At 38.6% G+C, this 15228-nt stretch overlaps 2 protein-coding genes across 2 annotated transcripts; one reads left to right on the forward strand and one right to left on the reverse strand.

Moving 5' to 3' along the window:
• The first annotated feature begins 222 nt into the window (after positions 1-222).
• Positions 223-6796, forward strand: f3a (coagulation factor IIIa). Its single transcript, XM_067578088.1, has 6 exons — positions 223-443; positions 2509-2620; positions 3245-3438; positions 3957-4135; positions 4230-4398; positions 6090-6796. Exons 1-6 carry the CDS (start codon positions 368-370, stop codon positions 6239-6241), a joined length of 882 nt encoding a protein of 293 aa, XP_067434189.1. The 5' UTR covers positions 223-367; the 3' UTR covers positions 6242-6796.
• A 1622-nt stretch (positions 6797-8418) lies between these two features.
• Positions 8419-14894, reverse strand: acp5b (acid phosphatase 5b, tartrate resistant). The gene is made up of 6 exons (XM_067578343.1): positions 14632-14894; positions 13895-14085; positions 12013-12140; positions 11608-11799; positions 11272-11419; positions 8419-10230 (listed from the first exon to the last, which is right to left on the reverse strand). Exons 1-6 carry the CDS (start codon positions 14705-14707, stop codon positions 9991-9993), a joined length of 975 nt encoding a protein of 324 aa, XP_067434444.1. The 5' UTR covers positions 14708-14894; the 3' UTR covers positions 8419-9990.
• Positions 14895-15228: the final 334 nt, after the last annotated feature.

The raw sequence follows: 15228 nt of genomic DNA on the forward strand, positions 1-15228 counted from the left end.
TAATTCACTACTGAGTTTACAGCAGAATGTTAGATGGTGCTTTGCAGTTAAAAGTCACATGGTTGAGTTTTGAGAGTGGCGGTAACCCAGCAGAATACCTTACAGCTCTAACCGCCCATGAGCTCAGCTGCATAGGCACGTACAATAGCTGTCACAAGCTGGTGACGCCGCAGCCGGACGCTCCTTATATGGTGAAGCCTCGCGCAGTTAAATTGCTATACCCAGACGTTAGAGGCGTCAGACCAACACGGAGGGAAAGATTCACAGAAGACACACGATCAACCGCCACGTTACTTCTACGAAGGACTGAAGAGAGAGACAGCAGAATCCTCTTCACTGGACTACATTACCTTTAATTTAAGCTGACATGGAGACAATAAGACTACCCGCAGCCTCTCTGGCTCTCTTTATTCTCTTCTTTCTCTTCACAAACTCAGCTTCAGGTGAGTCCCACCAGCCATATTCATACCACCTTAGCAGGGACTGTAACAGTATTTGAAAGCTATTTTCATTAAAAGTATATGTTGATTAGTCTACAATATAAGATATTAGAAATGCAGCGCGCCTGAAATATGAAAACAAAAAAGTAGAATTGAGTAGGCCTATGAAAAAGAAGAAAACATAGTGAAATGTAGATAGTGGTTTATATATTATTTAGAAAAAGAAAAAAAACGCTTGAATTTATAGAAAATGTAAAGATTATTTTTATATATTTATTTGCATGGCAAAAGAAAGCAGCAGAAACACAGCAACAAGAGAGAAGAAGCAAATTGTGCAGGTGAGATTTAGAAAAGGAATCTCACCTCATTACGCATTACAAGCAAAAACAAATGTCCACAAAAATAATCAAACAAGTAGCCATAAGATCAAAAAGCAACATAAAGTATGCAGCATCAACCAAGTAAAGACATAAAATAAATACATAAAATGAATAAAATAATTTAATGATAATGTGTGTTTTGGCGTATATGTGAGCGTGCAGGCGCACTGAAGTCAACTCCTTACGAGAGAGAGAGAGAGAGAGAAAAGACAATTATAGTCAGATATGACACGTTTGAGGTATGGATTAATGAGGTAATAATAAAGAGTTAATAAACACCAAACTTTTTCATTTTCAAATGATGCCAATAGATTTGGACGTTTTATTGTAAACAAAACGAATATGACTTCCAGTTTAGAGTTTCATCAATCAGGACTCCAAGGTCACTTGTAGTTGCATTAAATACAACTAGTGCATCTACAGAGGTCCTTCATCAGGTCACACTCTGCCTTCACTTTTTTTCCTCCCATTTATATTCATATTTTACACACATATATAATTATTTTGCGTTGCCTTTGCTGAAAGTCTACTTTGGGGTACTTACAACAATTGTTTTCATGTTAAGCGTTTTTTCCTTCACCACAATTTTGTTTAATTTATTTTAAATGGTTAATCAACAGGTCACTTCACACTCTGCAAACTGGATTTTTGAGCACAAATGAACATGCTTATAAATATCTATATATCTTTAAGAAGAGGCTGCCCATACTGTACAAAATATATCATTTATTTAAAATGCAATACATTATTAGTATGTAAATTGCTTACTGTGTGCTTTGTGTGTAACCTCACCATTTTAAATTAAGATTACTTGCAAAACTTTAGTGTTCAGGCTGCTGCTACACCTAAACTAACATGCACATTACTGATTCTTACAGCTAGGAAAGTTTCTTTCTGCTCTTTGTGGAACCACCCAGGCCCCTCAATCTGTCATCCATTCGTCTTCATTTTCAATCATCCTACTTTTTAATGCAAAGTTACTAAATTGTCACAAGTGAGGACCTCCCAAAGTGATTACATAACTGGCATCAGTGTGTGTGTTTGTTTGCCCACTCTGTCCAGAGGAAGCACTGGCAACATCTTATCTTTATCATTATTGCAGAGAAAGTATTTTGTTATCAAAGCAGTTTTTTTTGTCTTCTACATTCTTCTGTAGTTGGAAAAATAAACCACAAGTGTCTGTGGCAGAGAGCAGACAGTCAGTACATGAAGTTGATGACCGGAGATCTTTTATAACACTGATAAGAGCAAGGGGTATCACTCAGCACTTTGATGAGATCACTTCATGAACCTGATGAAATGTTGCGTGTGAACGCTTGATCTTATGTTCATCTTGTAGATACCATGATGTTGTTCTGCAGCGGTGCGTCCAAATATTTATCAAGGTTTATGTAATAACACAGTAATAAGTTAGTGTGATCCAAAATAAGATTAATATAAAATAAATGATTACAGTTTTAATACATAAAAAGTGCAGCATTTACCGTTTAAAAAGAATCTTTGGGGCAATCTCCTCTTGTGTTTGAGTTAGGCACCGTGTGTGACTGTGTCTCCTCTACAGCTCAGCTTTTGGAATGCCACATAGACTACATGTATAAGGAAATGTATCTACAGATATAAGATACCTATATAGGGGTTTTACAACGTTTTCAAATAGTATTTTACACAGCTTTATTTTCATTTTTCAGGTTCCTATCCCAGAGCACAGAATGTCACTTGGAAATCCACTAACTTTAAAACCATACTGACCTGGGGTCCAGAACCATCAGTGGATTACTCCTACTCTGTGCAGTTCTCTGCGTAAGTAGTTGCATCCAAACCCTAACCAGAAATTACATTTAATTGCAGTCTTCATTCCTGGCAAAAGTACATTCAGGTTGTTAGTGTGTAGACTGAAGTACATTCCTCTCTAACATCCTGGCTGAGTAGTCTTGAAGGAAAGTTAAATGGCAGCAGTGCATGATAAGAAGCCATTATTGATCCACTAAAAGCTTTTACAGGGAATCTTGATTTTATGCCAGTCATCTTTAAACAACAAAGATTATGAAAAGAAACATGGACTTTCATGAAAGACGAATGGATATTAAATAAAAAACAAACAAAACAAAAACTGTGGGTGTATTATGAAATATTAGTGACAGATTACAAGTGTAACTGAGGCAAAGGCAACTTTTTCTTGCAATTTCATTCATTCATTTCATTAAATTATCGAATTGTCAAACATTTTTTGTTTGTGGGGGTTGTGACTGTAATTATTGCATTCTTGCAGTGTACTTGCAGGAATACAGTAATTACTGGAATCCTGGAATCTTTTATCTTGTGCCTGACGTTGCTGTTATTTGAATTCTCTTCTAATATGTTAGATTTATATCAGCCAGTCATGTCTGTGTATAATAAGGAGATTGTCTTGTCAAACTGTTGCAGGGTTGGTCAGGACAAAAAGAACGACCCTAACTGCTTCCGGAGATCGGCAACAGTGTGTGATCTGTCCAGCTCTCTGAAAGATCCGAAGGCCTGCTACACAGCTGACGTCCAGTCTGAACCACCGCGGGGGGAGACCTCTGATGTCATTGAGCCCCCCTACACCAGCTCACCACGATTCTGCCCCTACAAAGACAGTATGTTCTTTTTATCAACATAATGTGTTGGAAAAAATGTCATTTTGAAGCACGCAGTCAAGTGAGAATAATATACAGACTGTTTAGAAGCATGACACACGAACACACCATACAGCCAAACAGCTTACACACATAGTGACTTTATGGTTTTCTCCTCAACAAACATGTTTTAAAGGATAATTCCAGTTTATGACAATGTGTATTTTATTTTCATAGCTTTTGTCATCATTCTCCTCAGTAATAATAAGTCAAAACAAGAGGAGTCAGATGATTTAAGAGGAGATGAGCAGTAGAATTATTACCATCCTTCAACTTTAACCTACTGTACTCAAGGTGGATTAATAGGTCTGAGTTAAGGGGTTAGAACTGTGATTGGTCAGTTCAATTCATTAAAGTTAAAGGTTATCATGTTGTCATGATCAGACTGGTCATTATACACACAGTTAGATGCAGAGATAGACCTGTGAACTCTCTGTCTGCCTGTAAAACACATCTGATCCTCTGTCCCTCCACCACAGCTGATATAGGCAGACTTGACTTCAAGCTGGAGGTGAGCGCAAACAAAAAGACCACGCTGTATGTGACTGACCCACTCACTGCCGTGTTTAAAGATGGTCGCCAGCTGAACATCAGGGATATCTTCGCAGATGACCTGGCATATAAAGTCACCTATCGTAGAAATAAGAGCACTGGCAAGGTGAGCTGCAGCACACACCACAACATCAGCCTCAAACACACCAATGACAAAGAAGACATGCAGTAAGCCTGATGTTATCCCTCTGTATTGTCAGAAAGTGCACGTCTCCAAGACCAATGTGATAGAGCTGCCTGATCTGGACCGAGGTGAGAGCTACTGTTTCAACGTCCAGGCCTACATCTCCAGCCGCAGCCCCGATAAAAAGCTGGGAGAGCTGAGCCAGACCAAGTGCTCCGAAGACAAAGACCTGTCCATCTTTGAAGGTGAGGAGGAAAGGATTTTAAAGAGGATTTTAAAAGAGACAGACAAGAGGTGGCAAGCAGAAAAAATGTGTACAGGTGTTCTTCTGAGTGAACGTCCAGATCTCACTCTAGTTATTTCCTGCAGAAGCAGAACATAGATGCATGTTAATGGTCAGCGTGTTCATGGTCAATGTTCAGTTTTTTCAAGTGCAACTTTTGACTGAAGACCTCTTACAACAAAGACTCTTACATAAGCAAAGTAATGAGTTGATGATGGAGAGCGCTGACAGATTGTCCCTTTGCTATCACAGCTAACACTCATGCTGATTTAGCAGCCATCTGACAAAGAGACGCACATGGCTCTGTCCTCTGTTATAAACTACAGTGTAAAGTAAACATAGAGAGATAATCAGTATATCAACAAAAGCACTGCTTAAACAAAACAAGTTATGCTCAAGTTATTGCACAGAGATCCTCTACCACTGAAGGAGCTGTCTGTGTGAAAAAAAATAATGTTATCCAATCCCAGCTAAGGACCTATATCACAGTGTTTCCAGGTACAAGTGCTGTACAACAGAGACACACAGCAGCCTTCAGCCCCTTTAGTATCCTTTTAGTTACTTGTTTGGCTTCTAGACATGAAGCCTGATCTGATGCTAACTATCCAGCCTTGAACTGCAACTAGTTCTCATTTTCTCAATTTTAGGATAACAGGTTTAGGATATAAGACAAGGCTCTGCTGGACATAAATGGATCGTTGGTGCCAATCCTCTCATCACATATCAGTTGCAGTAGTCAATATGTATGAAAGTACACTTTGCAGGTGTCAGACTGACATGGAATGTACAAACCAGGCTGATTGGAATTTAGGTTTCAAACTTTGATTCAGACAGAAGCATCAATGAGGAATTCTTCTTCTTTGCCCTCTGCACCCATACAGATGATAAAGCAACTAAAAATGTCTTTTCCCACAAACCTCAATCTTTATGTGTGGTGGTTGTTTAGTTGGAGGTCAACACATCTCTCAGAAGATGATGGGATGTTGGGAGGAAGGATTACTCATGTCTCTTTGTTTGAACTGTAACAAAATGCAGTTCAGCTACACTCCCTATGGGCTGTGTCTTTACATGTGACCAACTCCTACATGTATTTACTGTAAATGCTAGAGAAGCTTCTCCGTGCGAAATGTTTGTGTTATTAGCTATGATGAAGCCCTTTGGGGGAATAGGGAGTATTTTCACATCTAGGGTCATATTTGTGTGCAAGATTGTGGGAAAAGTGCAGCTCTGTCCCTATACTCACACAAGCCTCGCTAAAATCACGCAAACTTCTTTTTTCATGTTTTGCTCGTCTGTTTCATTTATTTTCATTCTACGCTGACAGAAAAACAACAACAACAACAACAACAACAACAAAAAAACATGTTAATTCGATTAATACCAGCAAGACAGATTAAGATTGAGTGAATCTTTCTAAAATCTTCCACACCAAAAGTGCTGCTTCAGTGCACTGGGCACAGCCCACCCAGTTAATGAAGTATAACCCCTAGTGGTGTGTATTTTTTATTTTATTTTAGACTCTACTTTGTGTCTGTTTTTTTTAAAAAATCTTTATTCATACCACATCCAATTACTGCAAAAATTATCTTTTTTTCACATCAATCACTAACGTCTCATTTTTAAAGTAATGGTGTCTTGTTTTGTCTTCCACAGAGTACTCAGTGGGTGTGATCGCTGGTGCCATCTTAGTCATCTTGCTGCTGATCGCTATCATCATCGCTGTCACAGTGATCTGCTGCAACCGCAGGAAGAACGCTGAAGGACGAAGAAGTGGAAAAGAAGGAGTTCCACTCCAGAATGTATAGAATGTGTATTCCATCACATCACTGTGGGACCATGCGGTACAGCTGGCCTGGATGGATCAGGATCTAGTATAACATTCCACTGTCAAACACCGGAATCAATCCTTCCTTAGTTTCTGTGAAACTGCCTCTGATCCTGTCAGGCATATTTTATTCTTTCTATATCATTTCATGCTGCAGATGAAGAGACTTTTGGAAAACACTGTTTGAACACTGCTGTACACGAATCATATTGCTGAAGCTGTAATATTTTATTCATTGTCTTTTGGTGAGCGGTACTTCTGATGACTTTAGATAAACACTACCAACTGTTCCTATTTATTTCACTTTACTGTGAACTTTCTAACTTTAAATGCTTTTTGGGGAGAAATCTACACTTCATGGGATCAAGACCTAGTATATTTTATTTTTGTATCAAATGCTTAATTTATTGTGTTCAATGGGAATTAACATATTTGTAAATATTGATATTTTTAGCTGTTTTATACTTCTGATTGTTATAGATCATTTTATGTCATTTAATGTTGAAAAAGTAATAAACATTTTACAGAACAAGAATCAACCACTGTCATTTGGTTAAATTTTGAAAAAAACAGTGTAGTCGTGGCATTCAGATGAAGAGACGTCCGTAAATCAGGTAGATTCAAGCCTCAGACACAAACACAGCTGGGATGGACCAGAAAATGTGATGCATCATCACACGTACTAACCAGTGCTCATATACCAGTGTGACACGATCGTCTGATACAAACACTTTCATAATGCTGTATGAACCGAATGTTTGTGAGCTGTAGAAGTCAGGCTACCAGTGAAGTCTGCCTCCAAAATGTCCTCTCAGTTCAGTGTCGATGTTTTGGAACTTAACTGACCTCTGTTGACCTTCAAAACACTGACTGTGTTGTGAGAGACAGACAGGCATTTAGGGAGTTTGCAGGCACTATTAGTAATTCTGAGTCTGATCAGGTGCTGGCACTTACATAAACAGTATTGATTAAACTTCAGTGGGATTTATTGAAAGGAAACAAGGAAAGAAATTATGTGCCACATTTTGTGATATAAATACATTCATGATACAGTGATGGGACTAAAACATTAAACCCAGTTTAACACTCTGGTAACATTAAAATTCCTAAATTTGATGTGTAGTCTGTCTGGACAAACTCATTTTGAACTAAGGATTAATAAAGACAGGTTAAAGAACGATGTCAAACTGGTATTAAAGGCAGCATGCAGGCAGGCAGACAGGCTTTTACTGTGCAAGTACTGTGCAAAAGTTGTAAGTACTAAAAGTAAAGTGAGGATGCTTTAAAAAAAAAAAAAAAGGAATGCCGTGAATAGTTTTTAATCAAATAAATCAATATCTGCTGTGAGCAGCGTTGCCTTTAAAGCAGCAGCAGTTCTCCTCGGTACACCTGCACACAGTTTTTCAGGTGATTGGCAGGTGAGTTGTTCCTGCATCTTGAAGAAGTTGCCATACTTCTTCTGTGGATTTAGGCGTCTCAGCTTCTTCTGTCTCTTCGTGGAATCCCAGACTGACTCCATGATGTTGAGATCAGGGCTCTGCGGTGGCCAAACCATCTGTTGCAGGACTCCTTGTTCTTCTTGTTGCTTAAGATAGTTCTTTATGACTCTGGCTGATGTTTGGACTCGTTGTTATGCTGCAGAATACGTTAGAGACACCCAGATGCCTCCCTGTTGGTATTGCATTATGGCTAAAAATCTAAACATGTAAAGTGCCTAATACTTTTGCACAGTACTGTATAGATCAACTGCCCCTCTGAAATGTATGTTTACCAAATATAGTGCCATCTGATCAGAGTTTTGAGTCACTGAGTTATGTAGTTTTGATGTAAAATATAGTCTGTTTAACATAACTTTGTACAGTTTTTAGCAGCTGTCTTTCTGCAGCTCACTGCTGCCCTCTATTGAAAAAAACTGGCTCCAGTTCATGAAATCATGGGCCAAGAAGCTTTAAAGAGGACCTTAAATGTCTAACGCTGCATTCAAAGAACAGGACAGAAAATATGCAAATATTTTGAAAATTATAAACACAATGAAACAGGCACAGTGTGCCATTTAGTTTTTGAATTTTCAAGCTAGCCTGAAATAATATATGGTAATAAGTAAGTGTAAAGTAACTGTGATGAAGTGTAAAGTGTAAAGAGAGACAGGAGAAGTGAAACATTCAATACAGTTCTATTCACCTGTTTTTATTCACATTTCAATGCTTAAAAAGGTAGACATGGAGAAGTTGGCATAGCAAAAAAGAGACAATGTGAAATCTTCTTTTTTGCCTCCACACTGGTCCTCAGGCTTTTTGACATTTCTCAAATTTAGGTGGCCACCATTCCTTACAATCAGTGAATATTGCATAGTGAGAATACCTTGTATTGTAACTACTAATAGTTCAAAATACTCAAAATATTTGCAACGATTCCGCAAAAGGGGTTTGGGTAGCAATTGTCTTAAAGGACAAGTTCACAATTTCTCAAGTGTGTCTAAAAACAACAGGTGTCCATATGAACAGTGAAAGAGGTTTTCCTCACTGTAATCATTCCTCCTGTTCATACTGGCTATTAAAAGATCCTTCAAATGTGCTTTCAATGTAAGTGATGGAGGCCAAAATCTACAGTGTGTCCACACAGTCGTTTAAAAGTTGCTTATATTCATATATTATTGAAGCTTATATTCAGCTTCAGCAGTCTGAGTTAGTCATATCAAGTGAATATCTGACACATTTACAGTCTTTTTAGCATCAAATTCCCTCTTTGTGTTTCCTCGGACAGTGTTTCCCTGTTGAGCTGCGGTGGAAGTATAGTAACAAAAAGAGGGACTTTGACACTAAAAAGACTGTAACATTGAAAGATATCTACTTGATTTGATTCATTTGGATGCTGAAGCTTCATATTAGCTTCAGATAAACTTTTAAATACATTTTGGCCCAGAGGGAGGACATTATGAAGGGATCTTCTAATGGTCAGTTTGAACAGGAGGAATGATTACAGCAAGAAAAAAACATGTTTCAATGTTCATTTTGGCTCCTGACTGTTGTTTTAAGAAAGACTTGAAAATTTGTGAACTTGTCGTTTAATACCAGTGCTGATGCAATAAATGAATTTTGGTACTGACACTAAATCAATACTTTTTTGATACCTTTGAGGAAATTCATCTTTGAGGAAAATGAACCTGTTTATCTACAAAGCTCAATTTTATGTCACAAAAGGAGGAGTTCTCAAATTTTAAATTGTCTAAACACAAGCAGCTGTACAAGAATTTTGCACAACATTTTGATTTACATCGGGAACTATCTGATCAAACACTGACACTGATGTCAACATTCAGTCATTGACCGTTTTTGATCATCAAGACTAAATGCCAAAACTACATTATTGTACATAGCCAGACTTTCAATACATACATAACATAAAATATAGTATAGTAAATACAGTATAAATTATTTCATCATGTAATTAGATGTTAATTGACTCAAAAACAGAATACATCACCCAAAACCGTCAGCATCACCTTCAGCATTACACCAATGTTACTGGCCTTTCCAAAGCCAGTGAGCCACGTTAATGGTAACAGTATTAAAATAGGACAACAGCATTAAAATGATGTACTGCCAGTGAAGTAGCAGTATATACATGGGATTATGAAAGAGAATAAACAATGTCTAAACAATACATGTATGGCACCTGTTCTAACTGTGACTGCAGCAAAACATGTCTGATGGAGACTGATGAAACGCCTCAAACTCTGCGTGTCGGCAGCTCTGCCTGGTAAACACACTTCCCATCTGTCTGCATGAAACCGACTGTCATGTGATGCTCAGTGACCTGGAAGTAAACCACACCACCTGCTGTGTGATTGACAGGACTGGAGTAGAGCTGCCAGGACAGAGGAATGCTTTCCCTGTGACTGGTGGCGGGGTCACTGACAGCCCCACTCCCACTGACCACATACGAGCTCCCATCATCCTCTCTGATAAACTGTTTGAAGTGTAGAAACAAACAAACAGACAGTGTAAAAGGCATCTAAATTGTCAGTCTCAGCTGTACTGTATTTACAACAACTTCACTAGATTAAAAAAATATATATATCAGACCCTCTTGTTGTCATATATAGATGGTGTTGCATTTCTAAAACTGATATGTTCATGAAGCGATGTAACTAAACATACATTCTATGTAACTCCACTGGCACCTAATTATGTGTTGAAAATGAAAAATGAAAATACAACAGAATACCATAAATATTACTGTGACAACTTGGCCTGTCTCTAATGTCTTCATTTGGGAACATTTTGGACTTGGAATGTTGTTTTGGTCTTGAAACTCAAAATGTGACTACAGGCCTATAAAGGCTTAGCAGACCTGCTCAAGAATGATGCAAACCAGCTGTGGACCAAGATGCAACAAGTAAACATTCACTGTAGCACCTGCCAGCATGTGTCTTTGACCAATATGTGCCTGAAAGGTGCAATGAAATGCACCTTTCTCCTCACAAGATCATGTAAATAATGGACAGAAGGACAGACGCCTGGACTGATCAATTGGTGGACAAACACATACATTTATTTGACTGAATCTGTGGACACATGGTAATATTTATGTGACTGAGCATTAGGATGATGTGATGTGATGATGGCAATATTCCAATTTGTTGATGTCAACAAAAAGCATGGGTGAAAGTGAAAGTAGCATTGCAATCAGCTCCACAGTGGAGGAGTTAAAAAGGGGAGCAACTTCAGTAGTTAAGAGGTGGTTTGGTTACAAAAGATCTGATGCACAACAAACCAGGATAGTATGTAAGAAGTGCAAGAAGACTGTAAAAACAAAAGGCAGCAATACAACAAACGCATTACACCACGTCAAGCAGAAGCATCTGGTTGAATACAAGGAGAGCCAAAATTCCCGCCAGGAGTATTTTGTCATATCATCAAGAATATCATTACCCCAGAAATAACCTTAAATATTGTGATATTATTTTAGGGCCATACTGCCCACCCCTACTGAGCATACAGTACATACCTGCAGGTTGTGATCATGGCCACACAGGTACACAGAGACTCTGTACTTCTTCAGCAGTGGCCTCAGTCTGTTGACCAAACAGGATGTTGGTCCATGATGGCCCATGGACCACACAGGATAATGACCAGCCACCACAACATAGTCTGACCTGGGGCGAGTCATACAACCAGTCTCATCAGTGGGCTGGCAACACGAGCACAGTCAACTGCTTCACATTCAAGCTCATATTCATTTGTCCTCTAAATCTGGAAGACTTTGTAACTTAAAGTCCAGTGCGTTGGAGCACGCAGCAACAGAAATGTCACTCTCTAAATCCTATTAAACACACTGGCTCACCTGCTACTGGCCAGTTTAGACTTGATCCACTCCCATTGATGGTCTGCTGCTCTGCGATTATCAGGTCCTGAAGGCTGGGTTTGGTCATAGGTGTTTCCACATAACACCACTGTGTCAATCATCAGGATGCTCACTGACACATTTGTGTGTGGAACAGTGAATAGAAGGTCATAGTAGAGGCTGGGGTAGTTCCTAAAGAGACAAAACAGACCTGTTGATATACTGATACAGTCATAGGCAGCAGGGAGATGTAAAAAGATCATGAAATCAGAAGTCTGACGTCACTGCATGTAAAACTGATAACAAAATAGTTAGACTAAAATGTTGTAGGAGAGTTTGGTGTGTGCTGCATCTGTGCCTGCAAATGTTTCTTCTGACTGTGTGTATGTGTTGTTTGATGTTTACCAGCGATGTGACATGTCAGAGTAAGCTATCTGAGCTGTGATGTTGCCCCTGTGGTCATGGTTTCCAGCGATGAGGTACCATGGGATATCCAGCACTGAGGGCTGGGAGAAGACCCTTTCAAATGTGTACTGTGGACAGGAAACAGATAATTATTGCGTCATATTTGTTCTGCTTAGCACATTTAACATGGTATTTAATTTTTAAAATGGAATTGCTCTGCTGTTAAGGATATGCTGCTTTTAACCAATAAATAAATATAACTGAACACATCTGAAGTCAACCACAAACCTAAAATCCAGCCAGTAGTTTCATCCTTTCATGTTATTTTAACCTCTTAAATCTTTAATTCTCACTTAAAAATGACCTTCAATGTTTTGTTTTTTTTATTTAGTAAAAAACCCGGAATAATATAACTGTATGTACTGAACGTTCATGTTCCAACCAAAGCTACATAATGAAAAAAATCAAACCCAAGGAACCATGTTCTATCATATTACACATATTTAGCCAAATTCCTGATTTTATTTTATAATCTTGGAATCTCACAAACTGTGTGATGATGATGACTCCCCATATCTCTGATAGAGAGTCTGCTTGGATCCACTTATGTTTAAGATGTATTGACACACAGACCTGAGACTTGCAGCAATATAACAAGACCCTTCCAGACCTTATTAGATTGAATATCATTTGGACTCTGGGTGCTGGGTTCATTCTTGGTTATTAGAAAGGAGAGGGCCTCTAGACCAAACCCTGATGTTTGAGGTGGTCACCCCGGCACTACATCATCTTGATCTCCATTAGCAGGAGTCTCTCTCATATACACTAAGTGCATTGCCAGGGTTGGTCTTGCTCAAACCTGCAACAATTCTGGAGAGTTCTGTTCGACCATCTACCTCGATTTACACAACATTCAACTGAACCTGCACGGTTTGGTGTACCACCTGTAGCTTTACATCTGTGAGCAGAACCAAACGTCCTCCCACTCTGGCATGTTAGACTACTTTGTTAAAGTGGAGGGAAGCAGCCCTACCTCCACGTATTCTAATTGGTTGAATGACTTCATGTCATGTCTTAGTCTACTGAAGATTTGTTGTTCCATCTGGGTATCATTTCATTTGTTTTATAAAATTTGTGATAGCCTCTTTGAATATATCACTATAGCTAGTGGGTCAGTGTCTATAATGAAATTTAGATTATTTTATTCAACTACTAATCCTTAGGTTAACAATTAATGTTCACACTCACATTATACTATGTTTGTATGTGTGTGTATATATATACTATGTGTATTTATAATGCACTACTGTAATGTTCCTTTGTATTAGTGAATACATACAGTACCAGTCAAAAAATTGGACACACCTTCCCATTCCCTTGAATGAGAAAGTGTCTCCAAAAAGAGAGGTCTGCTGTGTTTGATCTGGAGCTATATGATGTGGCATATGTGGAATGAGTAACGTTTTGTCCTTTTTGTGTTACAAAACATTCTGGCTATTATTCACTTATTTTTTTGATAATGATAATGGTAACAGTATAGTGATTATTTATGAATGAATGTTTATCCCATGCATTCCGCATCTGTCTGAGCAGCCAGGTGGAGGCATGTGTTGATAAGGAGACATTGGGTGGGGACAGATGTGGGGATAAGAGGGATATGTCATGTATATAATTTCTATTTGGGACTTATTATTTTAACATTAACTTTAAGGAAAAAGATCTTAAAGGAAGAAAGCATTTTTGACATTTTATGACATTTATCCATAAAAACAAACGTGGTTACTTTGTATGAGACCATTACAAAACAAACATTTACCAGATATGAACTTCATAAATCCATGGTGTGTCCCACCCTCTCAGAGTGTTTGCTTTGTGTGCTGACCTTGAAGCGGGGGTCATCCACACTTTTGATTCCATTGAAGTAGAAGTGGTCTCCCAGGCTGAGGACAAAGTCCAACCCCTCAGTGCGGGCCAACCTGTCCACCTCTGCAGCAACAGCCTCCTCATGAGGAGTGTAGTACGGAGGCACTGGAACACCGCCCCAGTCAGCCAACACAATGAAACGCAGAGCAGCTGTGGAAAATCACAACACTCCTCTGTCACTTCCTCTCTCTCACAGGTTTCATTTTCTGGGCAGTTAGTGAGGTTTCAACAGATTGTGACAGACTTCCTTGCTGAAAAATAACATCTTACTTCACACTTCCTGAAACACTATTGACATGTTGTTTAAGATTACAAAAAAGAAAATGAAACGTATAAGTAGGGAAACATCAAATCAATCTCATTCCTAACTATTAGCCTTTGTGTCTTGCCACTCTTATGAGAACAATATTTTATAGTGAATTTAGTTTATATGAAAAAATCGTCACAATGTGTGGACTGACTCATAGCATATCCACAAACACTTGACCAGAATTAAATACTACTATAAAGCTGGACTATTGAAATGCTGCTTAGACTAGATTTCTCAGCACATGGCTACTTTGTCACATTGAGTCATACCAAATACTGTAAATGATCACATGGCACATAAGGTGGTTGCTGGTCTAGATACACAGGGTGACACACAGTTCCGGTTAACCCTGTCTGCTGCGTTGTGTGCACACTGCAGTACAGTACCTTGTTCCAGAGTTTGAAGCAGCTGCCAGCAGGTCTGGAAGGAGAGTATCAACAGCACAAACTTCGTTCTGTCCATGACTCTTTACCAGTCAGTTTGTCTGTTTCTGCTTTGTTTAAATGTGAAAGTAACTTCTCTGCTGTTGCAGTATGACTTCCTGTGTCAGACTAGGCTAGAAAAACAGAATATCAGCTGATCAGCAGGTCAATGCGAGTTACTCATTTATTGCACTTGTCTTTACTCGTCACGTGTTTCATCACATTTGGCTGTTTTATCACAGTGAGAGCTGGGAGAATGTAAAGGTGTGAGCTGCACAAATCATTGGATGTTCTTTCACACAGCTTGCATGTCCAGTGTCTTAATACATTCACAACCTGTGAAACTGTGAAGCACTAAACAAAGGTTTGGACATCAAGATACATTTGTGTCTTTTATTATATTTTATCATATCACTAGAGGTTTGGCTTGATTAAATTTTAGCCTGTAAGAAGGACATTTAATTCACAAGTGATTTTTTTCTTTCTCAACTTGATTTTTTGATCAAAAAATAAAATCAAGTTGAAATACTGAATATTTTGATTCAGTACACTAACTAAAGC

The sequence above is a fragment of the Thunnus thynnus genome, chromosome 21, assembly GCF_963924715.1.
Source record: "Thunnus thynnus chromosome 21, fThuThy2.1, whole genome shotgun sequence".
NCBI lineage: Eukaryota > Metazoa > Chordata > Actinopteri > Scombriformes > Scombridae > Thunnus > Thunnus thynnus.